Source organism: Pteronotus mesoamericanus, unplaced genomic scaffold (genome assembly GCF_021234165.1).
Source record: "Pteronotus mesoamericanus isolate MK-2021 breed Mesoamerican mustached bat unplaced genomic scaffold, CSHL_Meso_final contig_2, whole genome shotgun sequence".
In the NCBI taxonomy this organism is placed as follows: domain Eukaryota; kingdom Metazoa; phylum Chordata; class Mammalia; order Chiroptera; family Mormoopidae; genus Pteronotus; species Pteronotus mesoamericanus.
Genome location: NW_026555084.1, coordinates 20,523,627 through 20,550,923, shown reverse-complemented (window position 1 = coordinate 20,550,923; position 27,297 = coordinate 20,523,627). Strand labels below are relative to the sequence as shown.

At 41.5% G+C, this 27,297-nt stretch overlaps 1 protein-coding gene across 8 annotated transcripts in view; it reads left to right on the top strand.

Moving 5' to 3' along the window:
* The window catches only part of ARHGAP26 (Rho GTPase activating protein 26), a 392,428-nt gene that overhangs the window by 199,612 nt on the left and 165,519 nt on the right, over positions 1-27,297 (top strand). For all 8 annotated transcript variants that reach the window (XR_008528711.1, XM_054568251.1, XM_054568250.1 and 5 more), the window contains exons 13-14: positions 21,273-21,338; positions 25,269-25,343. Coding sequence is in view for 7 of the 8 variants with exons in the window: in XM_054568251.1 (XP_054424226.1) it covers positions 21,273-21,338; positions 25,269-25,343 (141 nt within the window). In the remaining variant the exon portion in view is untranslated. The remainder of the gene's footprint in view (positions 1-21,272; positions 21,339-25,268; positions 25,344-27,297) is intronic.

The following is a 27,297-nucleotide window of genomic DNA, read 5'->3' as shown; positions in this document are numbered from 1 at the left end:
TTGTTTGTTTTCCTCCTCAAAATTTGAATGAGGAAAAAAAATTTTAAGTAATTATTCAAGGAAATAAGTCATTCTTTTCCTTCCCTCTTTATCCAGTAGGATTGTTTTAGAGCATTTTACATCAGCTCTGGCTAACTTGGGCTAAAATAATGATAGCAAAAACAATAGCAATGATAATGAAGGAATATGGAAGGCTGTAGGGTAACTCACAGTAAAGTAGAAAGAGCTGAAGAACCAGGCTTGAGGACATATCACCTCTAGAGACCCAGGATGAGACAGGGTCTCCTGGATGATATTTGCAGGATGATAAAACATTTTTTAGTCCTTGCCTCACTCTTCTGAAAATTCAGATTCCCAGGAAAGGTAGCATCAGGTTAGTTTAACTTGGGCCCAGGCAGGGGAAAACAAGACACTTGATTGACAGTTTCAAGGGTACTGCATAAAATGGGAGCAGAGGGAAATCAGGGAACCCACCAGGACAAGCAGTACAAAGTAACAGATGGCCACACCATGCCCCAACCTGGGACATACTATTCTAAGGATTCAAGAACTGTGGAGGAATTGAGCGAAAAGAAAAAGGACTCATGGACATGAACAATAGTGTGGTGATTGCAGGGTGGAGGGAGAGGGGTGTGTGGAGGGGAAGAGGATATAAGGGGGATAAATAGTAATGGGGAAAAAAAATAAATTTCTTAAAAAAAAGAATCGTGGCAGACGAGAGGCATCTGAATGGAGACCCTCAACCTGAAGTTTCCTTGTAGCTGTGATCTTATGAACCTGCTTCTCTCTGCTTGAGATAAGTACTAATAGATTTGAAAGATGACCCTGATTCCATTGGTGGGCATTGTCACCTGGTTCTACCACTCTGTAAAGCCTTTTAGAAATATGTATTGAAAGCCTTTAAAAAGTGATTATTCTTTGACCCAATAATTTGTCCCAAAGAAATAGACTAGAGTTTTAAGATATTTGTGCCTCAAAGGAGTTTACTGGGACATTGGTAATAATAGCAAAGAATTGGAGACAATCTAAATGTCCAGTATGAAACTGATTAAAAATGTAGCCCTAACTGGAATGGCTCAGTGGATTGAGTGCTGGGCTGCGAACCAGAGGGTTACAGGTTCGATTCCTAGTGTAGGACACGTGCCTGGGTTGCAACCATACATTGATGTTTCTCTTCCTCTCTTTCTCTATCCCTTCCCTTCTCTAAAAATAAATAAATAAAATCTTTTAAAAAAAAGTCATAGAGTACCATGTAGGCTTTAAAAAGAACAAGAGACATCTAGATATATTTATAGAAATAATGATCTGTATACTATTATTTGAAGTTTAAAAAAATTATGTTATAGAACAATGTATGTAGTAAAATGAATTACATATTTGATTCACTTATCAGTGATTTTTAACCTTTTTCATCTCATGGCACACATAAACTAATTACTAAAATGCTGTGGCACACCAAAAAATATATTTTTTGCTGATCTGACAAAAGTAGGTAGAATTTGATTTTAAAAAATTAGTAATAATAATAATAGTAGTAACTACCTACCCTTTTTGATCCAAAGTCACTTTAAAAATCAGGTACCTATACTTGTATGTAAGGATTTCTGCTACCAAGAATTAACCAATCAGATGCAACCTTATTATGCAATGTGACTAATAAGATGCAACTGTATTTTATGACCTATATATTTACTGTTCAGGACAGAATGTTCACACCAGATGGCTATTGTTGTGTTGGCTGTTATCATTTTTTCATTTGGTAATCTAATGGAAAAGAGGTCAGTGCCCTAGACTAGTCAAGTATTACATGTTTTAAAAATTCTTGCAGCACACTGTTTGAAAATCGCTGGTCTATCTATATATTGATAAATAAAGGCCTGGAAATACATTTTTTTCATCAAGGTCTTCATCAGGATGGAGTGGATTATTGAGAGGGACTGACCTTCTACTTTAAATACCTTTCTGTACTTTGCATTGCTTACAGTGAGCATATATTTTACAATAGTAGCTATTAATAGATTGCATTTATTGACCACTTACTATGTTTCAGGATATTTTATGCAATTAGCTCATTTAATGCTTGCAAAACTCTGAGATAAGTGTTTTTGGCCCACTTTTGTAGATTAGGAAATTGAGGCTAGTAAACTCAGAGGATGTGATTTAATCAGAGTTCTAAGTCTAAAGGCTGTACTGTTAACCACAAGGCTATTCTACCTCCCTAGGAAAAGGACAATACAAAAAGTTCCATTTTGGAAAGCATACACACTTGCCACATTTTGCTTCTGGCATCCAGTTATTCCCAGAGTGCAGAGAGTTAACTAATTTGAGTCTGTAATGATCCTTCAGTTGTTTGCTCTTTCATTTAGCAAGAAGGAGGGAAAAAGATGGGGTAAAACAGATTGGCCATTTTTCCAGGAGTGTAGACAGAAATTATTTTTCTACAGTATTGAGATATTCTGGTTGCTGATTTCCAAGCTGGCAAACAGTGCTTCCTCACCTCCTCTGGCATTGGGGCACCTTTTTTATGTCGTACAATGCCGTAGCTGCCCCTCCCCTTCTCAGCGGTTGTATTTTTAGTATTTCTTGATTGTGGTAATTTGCATTGGCACCCCACAGCACCCATTGGGTTCCTCTGCCACAGGTGGCACTCTTGTCCAAGGTCTGAATTCCTCTGCAACTCTTTTTCTGTTTATACCACAATCAAAATCCTTTTAAAGTTAGGAAGTCAATCAGATGTAAATTTTAAGAATGGGGCATTGCTTTTTTTTTTTAAATATCCAAATTCCACATGTCTAGCATTCTCTTGCTGGAAAATCTTTTGGTGGGAATTTGAATGCCAGCATTTTATCAACGAGCCATAATGGGCAGGGGGCAAAAGGAGATTCCTCTGGGGCACTTCTGTATCTGTTACTTTCATCTTGAAATTTCTCTCAGGGCATACAGTGCCGGTGGGGTGTAAGACAGAGCCATAAATAATGTCTGTCAACTGCTGGTATTTTCCAAATGGTCTGGTTGCCAGGGAGCGGATGGCAACAGATAAATGTATGTGCGTTTCTTTGCAGAGCCTTTTTCCTCTCCTTTACTCTCTATTTGGATCTCAAATATAGAAGGATTGAATTAATCATACTCCCCCGCCAGTGACACATTATCATCACAGGGTCCTCCATTCATTCATTTCCATTCCCTTTTCATTCTTTTCTCAACTCCTGTTCCTGTCTTCCAGTATAGGCCACCATTCTAGTGAGTACTTTTAAACTGTATTTTCAGACAGTGTGTATCTCTTTATCTACCTGTGCTTTTAAGTTACATAAATGGCTAGATGTCTTGTGCAGTTTCTTACTTTGCTCTGTCAGCATGGTTTGGAGCCATCCATACTTCTCTGTCTGCTTCCAGAGCATGGCTTCTGTCTGCTGCACACTCCATGGTGTAGAGCACTGTGTATCTGCTTCTGCAGAGATGCCCTCCACCTCCTCAGGCCTCCAGCTCCTCGTTAACTACTAATGACACCGCAAGGAACAGCTCTGTGCATGTCCCCCTGTGTGACAGTTCCCTTGGGTTATATGCATGACAAGAATTGCTGGTCAGAGTTGGAGGGAGGGCGCTCATGTCCTTCTCTAGAGCAGTCAGTCCTCAGTCCGCCCAGCCCCCCGCGAGGGTTTCTCCATTGCTGCCAGTTCTTGCCATTATTCAGCTTTCTAATTTTTTTGTCAGTCTTATAAAATGATAGCACACGGTTGTTTTAAATTGCATTATGATAATTAATGAGTTTGAGCATCTCTTTGTATACTCGTTTACTGGGTTTCCTTTTCTATTTTTTTGCCTATTAATGTCCTTTGCACATTTTTATACAACTGTTGCCATTCTTCGTGATTTGTAAAGTTCTTCTAGATATCTGTATTCTAGATATTAACTCCTTGTTAGTTGTAAACATTTTAAATATTTCTCCCCATCTTGTCATCTGTCTTTATTAATGTTATGTGTGATATCCTCACTTGAGTATAAAGCCTTTTTAAATATTCAAATTCTTTTTTTTTCTGCATTCTAGGTTATGATTTTCAAGTTGTGTTTTAAAGAAGGCCTTCCTGCCCCATGTCAAAAGATATGCACCTACATTTTCTTTGATTGGCTTCATGATTTTGTCTTTCATATTTAGACTTCTAATCTGATATCTAGCATTATATATGCTGTTTCATGAAGATAGTTTTATTTTTATCTATTTGAAGAGTCAGTTTTCACACCAACACTACTAAACTGTCCATTCTCTTCCCCTCTGACCTCTGTGCCCGCTTCATTGGACATTCGGTTTGCATATCTGAGCTCTGTCTCTCACCTCTTTATTGCCTCCATCTGTTTGTTCTTGTGTTCATACAACTCTGGTTTTAATAAGATGACTTTGAGGCAGGTCTTAATATCTGGTAGGTTAAGTCTCCTGTCTTTACTCTCCTTTTTAAGGGTTGACTCAGCTGCTTGTGGACCTTTATTCTTCTGTATAAATTCTGCCATATTTGTGATAATTTCCTAGAAGTTTAAACATTTTCATTGGGGATTGCATTGAATGATATCGATTAATTTTGTGGGAAATTGACACTTTCATAATGTTAACTTATCTCCTCTAAGAGCTTTAAATATCTTTCCATTTATTCAGACCACCTGTGTCATTTATTAGAGTTTTAGTTCTCTGCCTAGAGGTCTTGTGTATTCTTGGTGTAGTTAACCCCTAAATATTAAATTCAAAAACCACTCTACTATTTTTGCCAATCTTATGGACCTCTCACCCTGTGGATCCTGCTGCCATCAGAGATCCTTTCTCAGTTTGTTCCTGGAGTATCAGGAATATACATCAGTGATACTGAGTTTTCTCTCATTGGCCAAGTTCTTACCTGGTAGAGAAGGGAAGGAAAAGATGAGAGTAAGGGTCGTAGAGAGGAGGAAGTATGGTTTGCTGCTCCCTAGCCTTCTTTACAGAGTGAGTGACCTCACAGATGTCAATAATCTAGACAGCCGATACTTGTCCCTGATTTGCCCCCTTTCTTTCTGTGAAGAACAGGACTCTGCATTGGACAAGAACCCCTTTTCCCACCCCACCCTCTGTGGCCCCCCTTGCCATTTTTGTGCATATCTCCCGAGTCTACATGTCCTGTTGCTTGCTCTCCCTTTGGCTACAGTGAGGAGATTTACTCCCCAAATCCTCTGTGGGAAGTGGTTTATTCTCCTTTAAAATGAGCTTGGGTCAGAAGCAGGAAGAGAAACCAGGAAATGGCCTGTTCTCAGCCTGGGCTGTTGTTGTCCTGTAGTCCCACCTGAGGAACAGTTAGAAAGCCAAGCAATTGCCAGAGAGGACACACCAGTCCAGTGCAAGAGTAAGGGAAAGGCAGGCTTTTCTAGTGTGAGTTGGTCTTTTCCAAGTTTGAAGTTTTAAATCATAAATGTTACTGCCTGTTAGCTCTAAAAAGATTAGCTTGTTTACAGCAATGCTGCTGTTCTATTGTTTCTCCAGCTGTTTGAAGGCTGAAGGCTGTCAGACTGAGACAGAGAGGGCTCCATCTCCTAATCTTGATTTCATAGTGCCACTTCCCTTAATGTATTAACTCGAATTCCATAGGTTGGCCCTAGTTGCTATAGACATTCCTTCTCATGCACTTCAGGGCCCAGCTCAACACTGACCATTTGGCTTTTCAGGAGGATGTTGTCGCCTGCTCTGCTCCTCACTCTTGTTTTACATATTCTTGTTTGCCCCTACCTGACCCTTTACTGGCTTTAACTGTAGGAGTCCAGGCTTCCTGTAGCTCTTCATTTGGTCAAAACCTGTCAGTGCTCTTGGGCCTGTGGCCCTGGCCTGGGAGTCTGGAGTACTGAGGAGTAAAGGTCATTCACAAGTAGAACATGCATCTCTGCCTTTAAGGAGTGAGTATATAGTCTGCTGTTGAGGTTCAGATCACTGGGAGACAATAGACAGATGTGTGTGGGTGTGTGAGTGACTGCTCACTGTGTACAGGTGTGCCCAGTGTGCAGACAGAATGCCCAGAGCCAGCTGGTTTGAGAGTGCCCTCAGAATGGGCTTCTATCTAGGCTGGAAGGACTTAAAAATAGAAACTTCCCTCCTTCCCTTCTAGAAAAAGGAAATATAACACTTCACTTCCAAGCCTCAGTCCCTTCATTTTTTCCAGTCTGTTTTTAATCTGGTACTTTGACAAGAATCCTTTGTATTTGTATAATGCTCAGGAACCTACTGTAGTTTGCCAAGTTGTCACTCATCCTGGGACATGGGGGGAAGAGCAGGGGTTGGAGAAAGAATGCAGAGTTGCAATTAGGATTTGGTCATGTAGGGTAAAGACAATCTGTGATTTCACTACTAAGGAGGTTGAAAAACATATATTTTCACTTACTATAAAACTGATAAGAAATAATCATAGAATATGAAGGAAATATAGCAGCAAATCTCAAAAATTCAATGAAAATCATCTATAATACTACCCCCAGAGAAACTTCCTTTTTCACGATGTCTTGTATGTATTTTGTCAGTGTCAATATATACTTAGACTAATTGGCGTTACACTGAATATATTTGTTTCTCTTCTCCTTTAAGAATTTTACAGGCATTTTCCCATGTCATGAAAATTATTTACAAATAGGATTTGTAACCGTTTATTATTCTGTTATTGAATTTTTTCCCAATTCGTTGAGCAATTTGCTATCATTGGACTTGATTGTCCTTTCCAGATTTTTGATATTATGAGTAACATCAGCCTGAGCATGCTTGTACCTCAGTCTTTGTACATCTCTCAGGAAATTTCCTGTGGGTATGTCCTGCAATGTGGATTGGAGAGAGCTGTTTCCATGCAGGGTACTGTGGATTGGCATGCCAACACACTGGCTCTGGAACCTGCATTTGGCGTTGGACCTCTCTATACTTCCACTTCTTTTCTGTAAAATGGAGATAAGTAACAACACCTACGTCAGAAAGTTGCTGTAAGGATTAAAGTTCAGCACAGTGTCCGGCATGTTAGCTAGTAAGTGCCTAATTCCTATTGGTTCTCATTCTTCTCATTATCTGGCCATGCCAGTCACTCTCACCTGAGAAGGAAAAGCTCACTGGGTCGGTAGAACTGCTCCTGAGGGGAGCAGGGCGGAGAGCCAGGAGTGGCCACCAAACTCCTGCTGTTTTCAGGCTTGGTGCCTGATGAGTGAGTGTTTGTGTAATCCTCATAAGTGCATTTCCCAAACTGGGGTATCCACACTATTGGTGGTACCCCAGGTCATTTTAGGTGTACCAGACAAACACTTTAAAGTGCTATTTAGATTTTGGGGCTGGGCATGAGTCCACATAAACTCCTGGTTTTCTAAATGTTATTCTTGAAGACAGGGGTCCGCTTTTTCAGTTAGGGGCCAAATAGTAAATATTTTTCGTTTTGTGATGCTTTCCACCTCTACTGTCATACTGTAAAAGCAGCTGTAGACAATAAGGAAACAAATGAGTGTGGTGTTTATTAATAAAACTTTATTTATAAACCATGCAGTGGTGAATTTGGCCCACAGATTGGAATTTGTTAACACTTAGCTTAATACAAGAATAAGTTTTTGAAACGTAGTCTAAGATGGCAAGAAGTTGTGGCAGAAAGCATGAAAGTGGTCTGTGAATGGTTGGTGCTTGCAGAAATGCCTTTTGCAATGGAGTTTAAAATTGAGCAAACAGGCTTAAAGAAGTTCAGGTAGCACAGTCGAGAAATCATAGGGCTGCTGTTCCAGTCAGAGTCCACCTGGTGGCCAGAGTCATCCCCACCTCCTCCCCTTCTTGATGTACGTGAAGTCTTTGCTCTGTTCTGCCTTCCTGGCCTAGTGTGGCCAGCCCACTGGGGCCAGGAGTTTCATCGTTAGTCTCCAGCACCTAACCCACCCAGCTCTTTGCGGTTGGGAAGCCAGTCCATATTCCAGCCAGCAAGCCTTGTCATTTGAACATCAGTGGCTCCTCACACACCTCGTACGGACCTGGGGCAGCCAGAGTCACATATTTCAGTGACTTTCGAGCCTTCCAGATGCAGAGCCATAACATGGCCTGCTGCCCTCTGGCAGACATTTGACAGCACAACCAAAGCCGCCTTATATGTTGTTTCTGTTGCATGGGCTTGTCACTCTTTCGGCCATCACTCAGATCAGATTCCCAGAGGGTGTTTTGGCAAGGCTTTTTTGGTTTCATCAGGATGAGGGTGAGGTTGAAGACCAGGAAAGGAGACAAGGAGGGCGTCATCCCCTTTGCTCTGTGTGCTGCTTGCCCTGCCGCTGATTGTACTTTCTCTTCATGTCTGTGCCTCAGCTTCCCTTGGTCTGTAAAACAGACAAAGAGATTTCGTCTTGCAGATTGAAGAAAGGCTTGATGAGATTACTTGGGTCACTGTTCTTTTAAAGGTTCTAAAGCCTTCAGCAATTACTGGAAGTCCAACAGTCTCATGAAAGCAGCAGAGAACAGAAAAAGAGGATTTTCTTTTTCTGTTTGCTTCCAGTCACCTTCGGCCTTTTGCTGTTAGAATGCCCACAGTTGAGAGGCAGGAGAAGGCAGCCACTGGTAACCAGGATCCCTGTGGGATCAGAGCCATCCCATGGCTGCCAGGTCTCCACTGGTCGGTGGCTTATAAATAGAACATTTCCCCTTTTAAACCTGAGAAGGATGGATGGCATTAATGGGCATGGCGACTTGGCCTCCTGTGCACTGGCCCACGAGGCAGTCAGCTGAGTGCACCTTCCCCTCCAGCTTTCCATCCGCGCCTGCCAGGCCTGGGCTGATAGAAGACAGGCGCTGGCTCCCTCTCTCACCCGCATTCCCTCCCAGCAGCCCCCACTCCCTCCTTGGCCCTTTTTCTTTCTCCTTTCTCCTCCCTCCCATGCCATGGCAGGTTTCTGCAGCCATCACTTTCGTTGCCTGAGCCGTTGTCAGATGAGATGGCATCACACTAGCTCACCCAAGTGCTGACTTTCGGCACCTTGCTTTTCATTGTGACTTGTGGGCTGTGGCCCACATTGAGCTCAAATTATATGTAGATGAACACTAGTGCCCAGCTTGAGAATAGCCCTGACTGAGGGGCTGGGTCTAGTGAGAGAGGAAGGAAAAGGAACAAGTTGTTTTCTCATAGATTTTATTGTTGGGTTTCCCAGCCATCTTGTTTGATGAGATCCCAAGCCCCAGCCAGATGGTGGGCTGTGGCGCTCCTTGGACTCACCTGGGCGATCGGAAGCCTTTTTGCTTGTCCTGAATGACACCTAACAAATCCATCCTCTCTCTTGGCCAACTTCAGACCGGCAGATACAGCCAATGTGTGACTTTGCTGTGGCCTAATATTCCCCTTTTTCTTGGCAGTGTGGTCTTTGTCCTGACAGCAGGTTGTGGCCTGGCAGATGTGAGCCACTCCTTGGCCACCCCAGTTTGGGCTTCAGCCAAACAATAGTGAGTTGTAACTCCCTGGCTGCATCAGTAACTCCTAAAGCTCGGGACAAAGTTGTTGAGGCAACTACTGAAAGATTTCCCCCACTGCCACCAAATGCAGGCTCTCAATTAATGTTTATTGAGCATAGACTATATACTGGGCAATGTGCTCAGTGTTTGACACACATTACGTCATTTGATTCTTGTAAGAACCCTATGAAGTAGATAGTATTATTGGCCCATTTACAAACGAGGAAAATAAGGCTTCATTCTAAGTTCAAACTTGTGGTTACTTAGTGTCATTCCATCTTACCCTGATCAGCGTGTTGAGAGAATGCAACTCACATTCAGCATCCAAATTCAGCGGCAGCGATTGTATACTATTGCCCTCAGCAGGGATAGCGTTGAATAGTGGTTGGGAGCTTGGGCTCTGGAGTGTTATTACAGATAAGGGGTGGAATCCCAGGCTCACATTTTACTGAGTGTGTGACCTTTGGAAATAAAGTTCACCAGGCCTTAGTTTTAATCTGTGAAGCGAAAATAGCTGGTTTGTTGGGAGGATTAAATGGGATTAGGATGGAAATCATCCTCAGTTCAGTGGTGTCTGGTATTCTAGGCAATCATTAAATGTTGCCCTCTATTACTATTATTGTCAATAACTATTCAAAACCAGAGGCTACTTATATAAAATCATGACATGGGACAGTCTCTCTGGAGTTTCTCAGAGTTACCTTCACAGACATTGCCTTACTTGATTTTCTCAAGGCCTGATTCACAGATGAGGAGAAGGGGCAGAGAGGGGAAGCATGCCCATCTCACACCACGGCTTAATGGCGGCTCCAGGTGCGAATGTTAGGCCTCTGATTCTGAATGTTCTCTCTTTCCCTGCCCTTTGCTGCCTCAGAGTTTGTTATGACCAAAAAATCTAAACCAGTCCTAGGCCAGATCAAGGTGATAGGACAAGCAGGTAAAGACAAGAAACGGATCTATGGGCAGAGGCAATTAGTTCTGGGCTTGAGACTCTTCCATTTTCAGAAAACTGGAGATGTTCTCTTTTGGTTTAGAAATCAGTGCACAACCACCCAGGCCTCCAGGCAGAAAGGAATTGAGGCCACTGGACTGTAATTCATTCTTGGGATGACCAGATCCCAGTGTAGGAGACAAATGGCCCTGATTAAGCTTGTTGGCGTTAATGTGCTGTGCATTAAGCAGTACCCTTTCACAACTGTCCTGATTTGAAATTTCAAGGTGGACTGGGGGACTGCAGATGTAAAAACCCACAAGGACACTTCCCTAGAAGCTGATCTGCAGCCCTCAGCCTGTACTATGCAAGAGCCCAGACATTGCCACTCCGGCTGCCTGTTCTTGCCAAGAATCGGATCACTTTACAGCTGCCTTTAGAGCCTCCCTTGAGTCAGGCTGAGAGCTGGTAGGTTTATTCCAGGCTCAGCAGGGAGTTCATCTCTTCCTGAAACCTATTTTACTTTCTTTACTCTGTGTCCCTATTGGCTTTTTTTTGTTTCTTCTCTGTGTGTGTCCATGGAAAAAGAAGATAGGCACTTCTGTATGTAGTAGGCTAGCGAAGAAATTTCTGATTGATAATATTCATGCTTAGAGGTCCAGGAATGAATGAGCTCCCTGTCAGTTCTGTTTGTCTTGTGCTTCTCACCCCAGGGCCCCTGAACTCTAGAAGACACCACTGTGTTCAGCCAGCGGCCTACCATTCGAGGCTCCTGGAGTGTGGGGACTTCACCTGTTGGTTTCTTGTGTCTTAGCTAGTGAAAATGTAGATTGTGTTTGTTCTTTTATTCAGGAAATATTTATTGAAGCAACAGTAATGAACAAGGCAGATAGAGCCTCTGCTGTCATGGAGAGATACTATTGAGAAAAACTGACAACAAGCAGTAAACAGGTAACCAAAGGCTATACTTTCCAGTGGAGAGAAGTGCAATGAAGAATTAAGAGCAAAGGGATAGAGAGTGACAAGGAAGAGGTAGCTGGAGCAGAGAGGCCTTCTAAGAAGAGGTGACATTTGAGGAGAAACCTGAACAAAGGGAGATGGAGGTAGGCGTGTCAGGAGCTGGCAGATGAACATTGCTAGTAGAGGGACCAGCATGTACAAAGGCCCTGAGGTGGAGGGAATGAATTAGCTGTGTTCTAGAAATATCAGGGAAGACCATTGTGACTGGATTGGAGGAGGCCAGAGGGACAGTAGTCAGGTAGGCTGGGACTAGACCATGCGAGGTCACGGTCAAGAGGTGAGATTATGTTCTAAGTGTCATGAGAAGTCCTTAGAGTTGTGATCAGTCAAGTGGCATGAGCCATTGTATATTTTTAAAAAAATGAATCTGGCTGCTGGTAGAGAGTAAACTGTTGGGGGCAAAGTAGAGACAGTTGAGAGGCTATTGTAGCAGTCCAGAAAAAAAGGTGATGGTGGCTTGGATCAAGGTGTTAGCAGTGGAGATGGTGAGAAGCAGTTGGATTCTAGATGTGCTTTTAAGTTACTACTAATGCGTCTGGCTAGCGGATCGGATGTGGGGCATTGAGAAAGCAAGGAATCTAGGGTAACTGTATTGAAATATGACATCTGGCTGGCAGGGTACAGTGCCCTCCCGCCTTGTCTTTTAGCCAGGTTGAATGTAGTGCCTAATGTGGGACAAGTTAGGACAGGAGTTCCCAAATGGATGATTTGTATATCGTCTTTATGGTTTTTTAACATATACTACCTGTATTATGATTTATTTACTATTTTTCTTTATATCAACTTAAAACCCTTTTAATACTAAATTTATTTTAAAAAGAAATATGCTGTGTGTGATAAACCAGTATATTTCTAATATTCATTAAAGTTAGGTACAATTATAAATATTTATTTGTGAACTACTGGGAATCATTTGATAACACTAACAGTGGCACAAGCCAGCATTTCACAGTGAGATACATAGCAGCGGCAAATTGTTATTATCATGTGGGGAATGTGGTATAGACATTGGTGACAATTATCTTTGTCTGTCTTTAGTGATAATGGTTTTAATTGTTTTGTATATAGTACTCTGTTACCTGAAGTGTGATTCTCACACTGGAGCATAACATCTGGGAGGGCACCCAGAATATGCAGTGTAACAAGCGTGCCCCTTACTTCTCTGGTCCACTGGATTCAAGGACTGCTGCTGGAGTTGAAAGTGCAGAATCCAGAAAACGTATCCTCTGCCCCTTATCCCTTACTGACCAGTCCTGGGAACTTTGGCAGAAGAGTAGGGAGTAGAAGAGGATGAGCTAAGGAGTCAGCAGGAGTTAGAATTGTGGTTGCACCACTCACTAATGCCATCATCGTGCATAAGTTCCTTAACCTTGTCTGAGCCGAGGTTCCCTGCCTACAAAATAAAGTGGAGGAGGAGGAGGAAGAGGAGGAGGGAAAAGGATGCTTTTAAGTGCTTAGCCCAGAGCAATGCAGTCTGCTCAGTGAGTGTTAGCTCCGTTATCATCATTGTTGTTACCACTTAACATCATGGGCCTGGCTTTTCTCATTATCAAAACCTCACAGATATATTGGGAAAATCAAATAAGCTATAATTTATTCTATAAATTGTAATGTATTATCCTTCATTATACCCATTAATGTAGAAACACAGCAAGAAGTTAGTAGTAAGAATGATAACAATACTTACACCATGGGATTATTATAAGGACAACATGGACTTAAGTATGAAAAGTATTTCATCAACTGGAAAGTTCAATTCAATTATTAGGAAGTAGTAACATCCTGATATTGGTAGTACTGATAATGACCATTTATTCAATACTAAATAAGTCACAGTTGCTGTATATTTCATTTGATCCTTGCAACACCTAGATGGGTTATCCCCACTATACAGATGAGGAAGGAGAGTCTCAGAGAGGTGAAGCACCTTACCTAAGATCGCACCCAGCCAGCGAGTAGCAGAGACGCAGAGACAGGACTCTAATCCAAATTTATCTGGCTTTAAGCTTATTGTTCTCTTTCCAAGGCATGCCACTTCAGACTATGGGATTTCAGTTAATATTAAAGTTAGTACATATTCCCCGAATACACACTGGTCAGGGAGCAGAGTATAAGGCAGAGTAGGCGGTGAAGTTGGATGGAGCACAGAGTCTTGGGGAGTTGATCAGAAATTAAAATTGTCTGTGGATAATCCCCAAAGTAGAGAATTCACACCTGGACAATTAAGAACCAATTGGCCAGTGTTCCTGGGCCCTACTGGAAACTTTCAAGAGCTGAGTACAGTTACCTAGGGCCCATAGCCAGGGAGTCCAGGCAACTCTGGGGGTTCACAGAATAAGGACTGTGCCCTGCTGAGTGTGTGAGCCCATTGGCGATCTACTCTCCAGGTGGCTTTCATATTCACTTCAATGTGGGTGTATTTCTTCATGACTTTTAATGGTGCTGAAATTGATTAAGTTCAGAAGGAGCAGGCAGGCTGGGAAAGAGCAAATCAAGTTGGGAGTTTGAGCAAATTTCTGTGGTGAGAATAGAGCTGTCCATAAAATGATGACCTGCTCACAATAACTCTAGACAGTCCCTATAGCCATTCACATTAAAAATGAGGCAGCAACTTCCTTTGCCACTCTGTTCTCTCGTTTTTATGCAAACATGCAGTGCTTCCAGCAAATTCCATTTCTCCCATAAAACACTTGAAAGTTTTTTTTGTTTTTATGGGGGGCTTTTTTGGGGGGGGGCAAAGGAAAATTGAATAAGTTTTTTGGGGAAGAATTTCAGGCTAGGAAAATCCTGTTGAATACCGGCTTTAGGAGAGTGGTAATCCATTCCACTGTGTGTTGAGACTAATTCAGTACATCAGTACCTCTCCTTGGAAAGAGTTTGTCTCCTGAAGGTCTGTTAGAATTCCCAGGATGCCTGTAGCTTTGGGTGTGTCCCAGAGCATTGTTTTCACAGACCATGTGTCCATCAGCCAACCTATGGTATGGAAAGGTCCCTTCTGTTCGAAATTGGTGATTTGGTTACTTCTTGCCTCATTTCTTGGTTTTCTGACTACTCAGAATTGGGGTAGGTCAACAGCAGGTCAGTGATTTTCAGAAAAGGGGTTCCTGGACATGAAAGAGGGAGATCTCTTGGGCAGCACTAAGCTCCAGGGGAGAATGCCCTTGTTTTCCAGGGCCTTCCTCAACCTTCAGGCTCTTCTGACTGTTTAGATGGCTCAGTTTCTGGGATGGGGAGGAAGCTCCACCTCTCCCATACCCTCCCTCACCAGCCCATGGTTCTCACCACCACATACAGCTCGGTGATGATAATGCCTTGATAAACAAGCAGGATTTCTGAAAGTGTCCAGGAAAACCTAAACTTGGTTTAGTCTCCTCTGCTCCATGTCTTGGCTTGCACAGCTCTTGTTTTTCCTCTCTCTTGAACTCGTTCTTGGGGCTGTACTCCTCTGTACTCCTAGGTGGTAGGACCTCTTTGTGTTGATACAGGAAGGAAGGAAGTGGTTAGATCAGGCCATTTATTTCTTTATTTAACCATTGTTTCCTCACAAAACATGAAAAAGCTGAGAGTCAGAAGCTTAAATAACTCAGCTACTCTCATAGGGTTTATATCAGTTGGAATTTGAAAGGTCACTTTGACTATGTTACACTGCCCCTCAGCAGCTCTCCCCAGTATTCGGTCACCAGTTTGCCTATCTGTGCATCCAAAATGAAAAATTACACAAAATGAAAAATTTGATGCTTTTACTTCCTAACAATGTATAAACAATGAAAGACAGAGATATAGTACTGACAGTAAAGAGCCCTGGCCAGGTTTCTCAGTTGTTAGAGTGTCGTTCTGATACACCAAGGTTGTGGGTTCAGTCCCTGGTCAGGGCACATACAAGAGTCAGACAATGTATGCATAAATAAGTGGAACAGCAAATTGACGTCTGTCTGTCTCTCTGTTATCAAGAAATTAAAAAAATAAATTCTTTAAAATATTGTAAATAAGATGTACATGGACCATCACCTTCATGGATATGTGTCTAGTTTGGTAGACAGTCATTTTTTGCAGGACTATACAAATAAATGTAAGCTTGCAATTGTGTCGCATGCTTTCTTGGGTAGGTTGATGATGCTGTATCCTAGTGTACAGTGGGGGCATTAACCTAGATGGAGAGGCCAGAGAGATATTTTGAGGAATTGATTCTTAAAGAGACCTGAGGATTCAGAGCTACTTGGGCCACAGGGCTTCCGGGTGAAACCTGCAGCTTTGGCTGAGGAGAAAGCGGGTAGTTGGATGTTCTGAAAGAAAGTCCGTGTGGTTGGGAATCTGAGATCTAGGAGAGAGGCGTCAGATGAAGCTGAAGAGGCAGACCGGGGCCAGCCCAAGCAGGCTCTTATGGGTCATGTTAGGGATTTGGGTTGTCCTCCTGAGAGCAGTGGGGTGCCACTGCGAGATTTTAAACGGGAAGATGATATGGTCTGATTTTGTCAAGATCACAGGGACTGCAATGAGGAGGGCGGATTAGAGGGAGCCCGAGGAGCTGTAAGGAAACCACTGAGGAGATCACTGATGCAGCCCTGGTAACATGATAAGAGCCAGGACGAAGCTGGTGTGGTGAAGAAGGAAAGGACTGGACAAAATTGAGAGACATTCGGAGATAAAATTGAGGGACTTGGTGGTAGTTTGGATGTGAGGTAACATAGCTGAGGATTATGCTGTTAGTTTTATTGTAGTTCTCAAACTCTGCTACCACCTATACACCTAAATTTTTAAAGGTGTAAAGAGCCAGGGAAAGCATCTCAGGTGAGGTACCATGAGGTATGAGAAGCTGCAGAACATGGCAGGACCATTATGCTAAATGACATTCCTGCCGACTGGTGTGGCTCAGTTGGTTGGAGCATCATCCTGTAACCAAAAGACTGCCAGTTCAATTCTCAGTCAGGGCACATTCCTAGGTTGCCGGTTCATTCCCCATATGTGCCCGTGAAGGCAACCAATTGATGCTTCTTTCTCACATTGATATTTCTCTCTCTCTCTCCCTTCCCCTCTCTTTAAGAGCAATGAAAAAATCTCCTCAGGTGAGGATTTAAAAAAATCCATTTCTGTCTACCTGACCCACCAACCTCCTTCTTTTAGACAAGAAAATAATTTGATTGCATCTTGTAGTGTATTGTTCCTTAAACAACAAAACAGTCTGTTTCTGGACTTACCTGCCTCCCTGGTCTCAGAGTTCTTACCCCAGGCATGGAGCACAGTCGTGAGTGGGCTGCCAGGCGCCATCCTCCCTCTGCTGCCCTCAGACTCCCCAAGCTGACCGAGCGTCAGTCCCCCTCTCCACAGTTCTCATGTTCTCCATAGGACTTTGAAAAACAGGTTCGTGTGACCTGGGCCCTTTTTCTAAAAGGCGACAAAGACACAGAGCTTCCGAAGTTGAAATGAAAGTTAAGAGGATGACACATTTCTAACTTGGCGGGTCAACCTGGGTATTTGGTGCAGTCTCTGAGTATTCATTATTTGACAGCTGTTTGGGCTGCCCTGTGCGTAAATCTGGGCAGAGCTGAACCTGAGGCTGAGGAAGAAGATAAGCTTTAGCCACAAGACAGTGGATGCCAGGCATAGGAGTCACAGTTCCGGCAACAACTCATCGCAAGTCAAATTAAGGGAAAAATGCAAGCCTAGTAGATATTTAATGAGAGATTATTTCTAGAGATTATAAGGATACAGAAATTGCAAATAAATCCCTGACCTTTTCTGAGCCTTGGCTCAGTGAAAGAGCTGAATCACCTGCTTGAGGGGATTAAGGAGAGCCGTTTCCATCTGTCGGGTTGCTCAGACTTTTTCTGTCATTAGAGGACTGCTCGGTGGTGGTGGTGTTCTAAACCTTCTAGTGGGAACTCGATTTTCAGAGTAGGAGATCTCAATTAACTTAGAATAGGAATCTGCTAGGCATAGATTAGGACTAATGACTTGCTATGTATGCACGGTAGTCCCTATCATATTAGTGGTACTCAGTACATATTAAATAATAAAGCAGTTGTTAATCATTGTAACCTAATCATGACGTCACAGGAAATTCAGGTTGATGAGAGCAGAAGTCAGACCTGTGTGTGCGCGCGTGTGTAGCAGACACAGATGGAGAGACTGAGATGCAGGGAAGTGTGGGGCTGCAGGCAGTGATATAACTTACCAGTTCCAGTTTAGAGATTTAGAGCGGTGATACTTAAGTTGTACTTTGTGAGTTTCTTGTTGGGCACCGTGGTTTGACAGGAATTCCATTTCTTAACGCAATATTTGTGATAATTAGCATCACCATGCAACTTGGACACATTAAAGGCTAGCAGAGTTACCTTGAGCTTTTTTAATATTTGACTTTGCAATATGTCTTTACAAATGGGCTTTGCATTATATACATTTGAACTAATATATTCTAATAAATACTACATTACATGTGTAACATGTAAGGCTTTTATGTATAATATCTGTGTAAGATTGATTTAAAGAAAAGGGGTTTGCTGTTTTAGAACAAATTGGAGAACTTACAATGTTGGTAAAATCAAAGGAAACATTTACTCAGATTTTTTGGAGGGGTTTTGCTTTGCCATTTTTGAAAAGATGTAATTGTAGCTAATGTAGGTTAGTAGAAGTTAATTTTTTCTGGATGTACTTGGAAGGTGCTATTGTATTCTCTTCCATTACCTATTACTTACCTAGGAAAGGATCTGGCTTCCCACAGTTCCACATGGAAAGGTCCAAGGACTGATCTGCCTCTGTAAGGTTGGTCTAGCTCTGTCCAATATTTCTTCAGCTACTTGTGCTAATGGCTTTATGAGCATGTATCTTGTGACTGGGCTCATTGCTATCAGCTGCCAGGCTATTTCCAATTTTCCAAAACTTTAATCAGTGTTCACGGGGTAAGGAAGCAAAATAATTTTTGGTCTGGATAGAAAAGTTCATCAATTCTGTGTTTACAAACCTACTCTTAAAACATGTTGGAATCAGCCTCAGCAGCTCCCCAGAGTACTCTGCAGAATGGCAGTTCTTCCCAAGCTTCTTTGACTATCGCCCCTATGCAAGAACCTCTTAAGAACCTCTCTAAAGAAGAAGTAAAAGGCTTCAATTGACTGTTGAGTCAGTTATGAACATTTTGAAAATCTCCTTAAGTTTTAAAAGTAATTTCCCCTCTGACAAATACATTCTAGTAGGCTCTATTCTAACTACTGTATAAAGGAATGAAAACCCTCCGCTGCACACAAAAAGATGCCCAAGATACTTAGTCATCAGGGAAATGCAAATCAAAACCACAATGAGATACCACTTCACACCCACTAGGATGGCAATAATAAAAAATACAATAACAAATGTTGGCAAGGATGTGGAAAATTTGGAACTCTCATCCATTGTTGGTGGGAACATAAAATAGTGCAGCACTTTAGAAAGCAGTTTGGTGGTTTCTCAAAAAAAGTTAAGCATAGTGTTACCTCATAACCCAGCAATTTCACTCCTAGGCATATACTGAAGAGAAATGAAAGCATGTAGACAGATGTTCCTCACTGCATTTATTCATAACAGCCCAAAGCGGAAGCAACAACTGGTGAATGGATAAATGAAATGTGGTATATCCAGACAATAGAATATTATTTCATCATAAAAAGAATGAAGTATTGATGTCACATCAGAGATGAGTCTTGAAAACATGATGCTAAATGAAAGAAGGTAGATACAAAAGACCACATATAGTATGATTCCAGTTACATAAAATGATCAAAATAGACAAATCTGAGGTAGGAAGTAGATTAGTAGTTTCTGGGGTTTAGAGGTAAGGGGGGAAATAGGGAGTGACTACTTAGGTATATGAGGTTTTTGTGGGGGGTACTGAAAATGTTACAGAATTAGATAGTGATGATTCATTCTTAACTTTGTTACTATACTAGGAGTCAATGAATTGTAAGTGTTAAGTGGGTGAACTCTATGATATATGAATTATATCTCAATAAAGCTATTATTTGCAAAAACCTTCCCCTAGATTCTAATAGGTATTTGGCCTGTGTATTATAATTTGCTTTAAGTTTGGGAAATGTCTGTGGCATGAGTTAATTGAGTTTCATTTGGAAGAAGAATTTTGATCTGGCTTACCGCTTCCAGTCAGAAAACTTGCTGTTACACAATTTGCCAAGTAAATACCTGGTTCATACTAGAACAAGCAAGGGGTTGAGTTGGTAGGCTGTTTACAGCTTTAATGGAATAAGAGCAATAGTTTTGTATAGCACTTGGTCTCCAGGGAGAAAAACACTGTTTTCCTCCTTTCCTGGTACTTTACTTACCATCCTAGAGACCAAGTGTGTTTATAATAAGTACCACTAAGTGCTAAGTATGCATGTAAGAACAAGAGCTATTTCCCTTTGGGAAGAGAAGTTTTGGGAAATTAGCATTCCTTTCTAGTTTGATTTGGGGAATTCTCAGTGATATTTTTTAAAGGATTTTTATCTTCATTGGATCTACATTTACTCATAGACATTTGGAATTGGAGAAAGATTTCATTTGGATTAGATCCAAGGTGAGTTCAAGTTCTGCTCAGCTCTCTTATTATACACATTGCTTTCCTGCCCTGGGATGATGACAGATCATTTATAAATACTCACCTTCCTATTTTCTACCATTTCCTTCTCTACTCTGGACATTCGTTTGTAGAATGTTTGATCCTGATGTCCTAAGAGGTCAAAGACGAACCCATTCTTAAAGATTAGCACATACATCTTATCGCTGGGAAGCCAGAGTGTGGATATGAATTTTGGTGGGTTTCCAGCTTTGTTGCCAGGGTGGAAGTTGGTTCTGCACTGTGGAAAAAATTGTTGTTGTTGAGCATTTATTTTCTGAGTGACATTAATGGGTTTTGGAGCACGTAGAACACTGTCACCACCTGCTGATTTACCACACAGAGGATGACTCTACTTACTGCCTTAGTTCTTCTCCCTTGAGTAGCTTCTCTGTTCTTGACTGTTTTAATTTTCCTCTGGGTCTTTTTTTTCCTGGTAACATGAGCAGGATTTTGCTTCTCTCCTGCCTTGGCAGTTATAAAACAGCCTGCCAAGTAATTCAGGGTCACATTTAAGGCAGTTAGGTCACATGGGTTCTAGGGAGAGTCTCCTACATATTAGAGCTGCAGTTTCATCAAGATATCTAGCTTTGTCAAGTTTCAGCTTCTTCATCTGTAATATGGGGCTAATGATGATATCAGCCTAGAGGACTTTCTAGGGAAAAAAAGGAGATAATCTATGTCAAGCACTTGTCCAACATTTATTGAGCACTTAATTTATGCCTTTTAAAAATTAATTTTAGAGAGAAAGGGGAAAAGAGAGAGAGAGAGAGAGAAACACTGATTTGTCACTCCACTTCTTCATGCATCCTCTGGCTGAGTCTTGTATGTGCCATGACTGGGATCAACCCTGCAACCTTGGTGTATTAGGATGGTGCTTTAACTAACTGAGCTACCTGGCCAGGGCTAATTTATGCTTTTTGAAGGAGACCGTCAAGCAGCCCTCTAGTTCCTGACATTAACCAAACAATTTAAAGGATGCCTAGTTGTTCCTTTGGTAAGGCTAACACATTGCTTCATGCTGCAGTTTCTTCAGCTAGACATTTAGGGTAATCTTGCAGAATTACTATGAGAATTAAATAAGATAATATGCACAAAGCACTTAGAACTGTACCCACATGTGGTAAGCTTTCAGTGAATACCAGATATTTTTTAAAATCATTCCTGTACCTTTAGTGGGAAAAGTTAAAAGGATATATGGCCGTACCATGGGACTGAGTCATCTTGGATTGGTCATGTCTTGTCCCACGGTTGGTTTGTACCGCCAACAACTTGACTCTCTTCTCTTCCTCTTTTAGCTGCACAGTTGGACACCATTGGCTTCAGCATTATCAAGAAATGCATCCACGCTGTGGAGACCAGAGGTAAAGTATTTCAACAGATGACATTGTTCTCAGCGAAGGTCACATCTGGGGAGGCATCAGACATACTGCCTGTGTTTTCCGATTTTAAGTGACTCATTTAACTTCCCAAGTATCACTGCCAATGTGTTTTCATGGGCCGCGTTGCTCTGAAGCAGGGGCCGTCCACTGATTTGCTGTTATCCATCTCTTTGGCTGACCCAGAAAGCTTTAAATGCATACATGTCAAATATGTGGGATTAAAAGGAAACCAGTTAGTGAAGTTCAAGTATTAAAAATTAAGATATAATAATAATAGGCATTGTGATATATTTCTTTGTTAACACTGTAAGTAAGAAGTTACAGTGCTGGGTTGGTCACTGGTTTAATTTGGAAATAGTATATTTCAAGATGTCTGTAATAATTGTACTATATTATGAAAGTATCTGTGACTTCTGACTCAGTTGCAGGTGCTGTTAATCTACTGTGATTTGTTGCTTATATTATAATGGAAGGGAAATGCTTAATTTTTAGTTAGAAGTTAGTGAAAACAAAGATGTAAATGTGTTCCTAAGTTTATAAACACCCTGAATTCTCTAGTGGACTTCTTAGGGTCCATGGACCCCAGGTTAAGAACCTGCTCTGGGGAGCTTGTCGCAGGGGACCATCTGTTAGTAAGACGGGGTCAGGCCCCTAGTTTCCTGCAGTGACACTGTTGTTAGGCCTTGTCTATTACACTTTGACCTTTCCTGGGCCTGCAGGAACAGGGCAGTGAGATCAGGGGTGTTGTTCCATCCCAGTGGTCTCCCTCCCCTCATCTGAGGTTGGCGCAAAGGTGATTTCCTCATATCTGACAGTCTGGAGCTTTGAGTGCGCTGGTCTGTTGAACCTTTTAGAAAAGCTGATACCTATCTTTCTACTGGGTTTGTTTCGAACCATTTTCAAATATGTGAATCCTATTTATCCTATAGCCTCTTAGCCCATCAGCCCTTTTTATTTGTTTGGAAGAAGTTTTGTCTTTTAAAGCAGGATCCATAACTCTTATCAGTTGAGAAATATAAGAGTCTTTATAAAGGTTATGAAGCATTGAGAAGAGCGAGAGGGAAAAACTTAACTTTTTAAGTCTCTACTCTTATGTATCCAGTCAAAAAGTATTCTTTCCACTGTAGTTATTTTAATGTGAACTTACATTTTTAAACATTTGCTTATTTCTACTATATCTTCCTTCAGTAAAGAATTAGTGCAGTTTTCACAGATAGTGTAAAATATAACCAGAGAATATAAAGTAGAAGTAGGTGACATTTCTGGGGATGAGACTTGAGGAAATAAGGACATGGGCCAGGATGAGTTATAAGGCTGTTTACAGAAAAGTATTGTTAAGCTGAAAAATCAGAAACTGACCACGTCTCAAAAATTGGTTAAATCAACAGTGGTACATTCATGCAATAAAAAACTCTGACTCACTAAAAATGCAGTTTAAATAGATTTATTGACACCCAAGGTTTTCATTATATATAGTAAGTGAAAAGTGCAAGTTATAAAATATCCTGCCAAGTACGAACCAACCCATTCTGGGGGTGTCGGGAGAGTGGGGGCGTTCGTACCTGCACATGTATCATGGTGTTATCTATTTTCCATAACTATAGTTTCTAAATTTCTTTAAGTAGGTATAACTAAGGTAATTTTTCAACAGGCATTTTGAAATGTTTTTCATTTTAAAATAAAAGAATGAGATGTAAGAGATACAGGGTTAACAAAAGTAGAGGCATAAAAGTGGAGCCAAAAGTGAGTTCAAAACAAAACTGCCCTCCTCTTGACTCCCCAAGCAACCTCATATACTTGCCTGAGGTGGGCCACCTGTCTGTCACTCAGTTTTCAGCAGCCAAAACAGAGAGAGAAAAACTAATCATTTAAAACCCTTCACAGAGTCTGTGTGATAAATGCAAACCCATACCTCAGGAGGGTGACTTTTTCTGATGTCAAGCCAGGAAATATAAATGGTAATGAGTGAGGAAGAAGAAGGTCACTAGTTGGTTTGGCCCCTTAGCTTCTGCCTCTGAAAATGATGTTTTAACTTCTAAGAAAGTTCATTCAGTACAAAGAGGACAAAAGGACAGTGTGAGTCATGTATTTATGTAAATACTTGAAGGAAGTGGCCATTTCCCTACTGCAGTGCATATATGTACACATATAACTGTAGTGGCCATAGGTGACCAGAACCCCCATGTTCTCTGGGGCTCATTAATCATTGTCCGATGGAAGCTGGGATTGTGCCAATTTCCAGGAAAGCACAAGGACAAAGGAAAGAGCTGACACTTCAGAAAGGACAAGCCTTTCAAGCCACCACGTTACTGAAGAATGGTTCTGCTACCGAGTAACTTGCGTCCCATCCCTTAGTTGTTGACCAGGGTCTCCTAGCCCATGAACCATGCAGGATGATGATGTGCTTTCATAGGTCTGTTTTAGCTGTAGAGCCCCCTCATTCCAGACCACTTGATTTTATTCATGAGTTCCATTTCTATATATGTCTTGTAGCAGACACTGCAGAATCAGCCTTCTCCCAAACTTCTTCCAGGAAATTTTGTTTTGGCTCCAAAGTAGTGGCTCTGATGGAGTGTAACTCACTGTTTTATTCATTCTGTCCTGTGTCGTAATACTGATGTGGGTGCTGGGGGTGTAATGGTGAGGAAGACAGTCATTGGACCATGAGTTTACGTTGTAGTTGTAGGGAGAAAGACAAGAAACCAAAGAAGAAAGATGATTTTAGATATTATTAACTGTTATTAAAAAAAAAAAAAAAGGAGGGCCAGATACTGGCCAGCAGTGTTGGTCATGGGATGCATTAGATTGAAGAGGTTGCATTTAAGCTGAGACCTGGGAAATGAGGGCTCCGGGTGGAGGAAATCCTGTGCAAAGGCTGTGACTGGAGGCCTGAGCTTGATACGTCAGAGTAACAGGAAGGCCAGTGTAGCTGGAGCAGAGTAGAGTAGTTGATGATATGGTCAGAGGGAGGCCTGTGCTCCATCGTGTAGAGCCGGATAGGCACAGTAGGGCTTGATTGTGATCTAAATGCAATGGGAAGCCATGGGAAGGTTTAGAAAAGAGATGGTTTGAACTGATTTATACTTTTGAGAAGTTCTTTTTGGCTAGTGGTTGAAAATGGACATCAAGGAAATAAGATAGGAAGCAGGAGACCAGTTAGTTGAGAGGTATCAGGTATGATGGACCTAGGACTAACAGGAGGAAAGTCATTTTATATCACTTGGTCTGAATTATCCTCTTTTGTAAAGGATACAGGGGTGATCTCATCCTTGTACTTAAACGAAGAAAGTACTGAGGTGGGTTAGTTTTTCGTTCTTTGTTTAGACGTTTGAAGGTAGCCCCCTTCCGGTCTAGTTGTACATTTACTTGGGTTGAAAGAAGATGGTCCTTCTTTTTCTTTAAAATGAATATTTTCATTACAAATGAATGGATTTTCTAATTTCTCAGTCTTGGCTAACATTCTTCAAAATTTAAAATGTCCTTAAATCTCAATATTTTCATTTTGTATGTGAAAATAAGTTTTGAAGTGTTTATCCTTTTCTGAAGTATGAATTTTTATCATGTCATTTTTGGCTTTTTAAATTAAAAAACCCGTTAACTGCGATCTATTTAAAGTATATATTTTGCATCTTTCAAAACTCTTCAGATGCTGCCTTTGGCAAGGGAAGAGGAAGGTTTCTTTCCCTTCTGATGACTGAGCTAACATGAGGGCTGAAGTGTGCAGCACATCCGTGAAATCCTAGACAGCTGTACCAATCACACTCCTTTGCTAAGAGCAGAGCTGAGTGACAAGGGACTTTAATTAAAGCGGCTTTTAGAAGGACTGAGAAAATAAGAACAGTGCCTTTGGCTGGGTTGACTTGACTCGTGTTTTCATGTACCTCTAATTAAATCATCTGTTTCTCTTCTCAGGGATCAATGAGCAAGGGCTCTACCGAATCGTGGGGGTCAATTCCAGAGTGCAGAAGCTGCTGAGTATCCTGATGGGTGAGTGCAGCCCCGGCTCTGCCAGACAGGCCCCAGGGGGCATGGAGAGGGCACCTCTGAAGAGTCACCAGGTCTGTATGTGTGGACATCCCCTAGAGAAGGAATCAGAGTGTTCCAAGAGGTAACTCTCAGAAATAAGCTGCCTCACTTGCCCACTTTCATGGCTGTGGAATTGCTGGAAGAGGTGTTGAATGGAACTGGATGAAACCAAAAGTGGCAGGTCCAAGGCACCACACCCTTTCTGTTTGTAGCCACTGACAGTCTCAGTGGCGCTAGGTCACTCATGTGACCACCGCACCCTACTCTGTCTTTCATACCTCATGAGTCCCTCCGTCCTTTCCGGAGACAGGCATTTAGTGCGGCACACCTAACACCTGAGGAAGGGCATCCTTCTAGCCTACAGAGGACCTCAGGTCTCATGTTCCCTGTTAAAGAGAAGGCATCATGTGACTCCCAGATGAAATATATATAAGCAGATAATTCTTCTGATTCTCTTTGCTTCTAGATTTCAGCCTAGTCTCTCATTTGAGCAGCAGAACCTCCTTTGCAGCTGGCTGATATAAATATGAAGCTACTATCTGTGAAAGTGCCATGTTCGAATCAAAAACCCATGAGCCAGTGAGCCAAGTTTGCGTAGGCTGCAGATTTCCTGTATTTTTAGATATGAATGCAGCCAGCCTCAGTGAGTCACATGGATCTAAATGGCAAACAGATCAGATTTCACAGATCAGTGGCTGTTATTTATCCCCATGGAAGCCCAGCCCTATAGTTGTAGAGACGGACTATGGTTCAGGGTTCCCCCACTCAGTGTTCTGGGCAGGGGCACTTCTCTTGTTAGTATTTGTCATTTCTTTTGCTATTCCAGTTCCTAAAAATAGTTTTCATATGTAAAGAATTTCTCTTCTCTTGTGTTGATGAGAACAGCTCTGCCTCTTTTTGAGGGAGCTCCTTGCTTCTTGTAGGCAAACTTGCTGTATTGTCTAGTCACACTGAGATCTTTAGTTTGAAACTAAGATTATTTTTAAAGTACTCCTTGAGAATCTGTTTTCGGTTCAGATTTGGAATATGGTTAGTTTTTTTTTTTTCATTAACTTTTTAAGATAATTATAAATTCACATGCAGTTGTAAGAAATAATATAGAGAAATTCTGTGGTCCTTTACCCACTTTCCTCCAATAGTAACATCTTGCTAGGCTGTAGTGCAATATCATAACCAGTGTATTGATACAGTTGAGATGCAGAACAGTTCGATCACCACAAGGATTTGTTGTGGTGGCCTTTTATGACTCTACTCGTCTGCCTGACCCTCATTCGTGATGCCTGGCAACCACTGATCTGCTCTCCACTTTTGTAATTTTGTCATTTCAAGATTATTAGATAAATGGAATCATACTATGTAATCTTTTCAGATTGGCTTTTTTTCAATCAGCATAATTCCCTTCCTATTTATATCAATAGTTATTTTTTTAATTGATGACATTTATGTACAGGTTTTTTATAGGAACGTTAATTTGTTTCAGTAGGATAAATACCCAAGAATAGAGTTCCTGGGTTGTATGGTGATATGGTTAATTTTTGAAAAATTCTAATGTAAGGAAGAATTAAGAATTTAACATGTATCAATCCTCATTCTTTCCATTTCTGATCAGAGCTGCAAACATGTATGAGGTGTCTGCTCTCTGCTATAAAAATATTATCAGCAGACTGTCAAGTGCTAGAGATGAAACTTTAGAAAGATTCATTCCTTGTCTGCAGAGTGTCCAGTAGGAGGGAGATATGCACACATATGAAAGCTGTAATGTAAAATATGATCCTGGTGCCGAATATGAGCTGGGTTTGGAAGACTGAGTGTGAAGGAGAGAACAGAAGAATGATTCAGATTCAGCAAGTATGAACAATGGCATGGGAGCAGAAATCAGGGCCTGTGGTCGCTATAGCAGAGAGTACGGATTTTA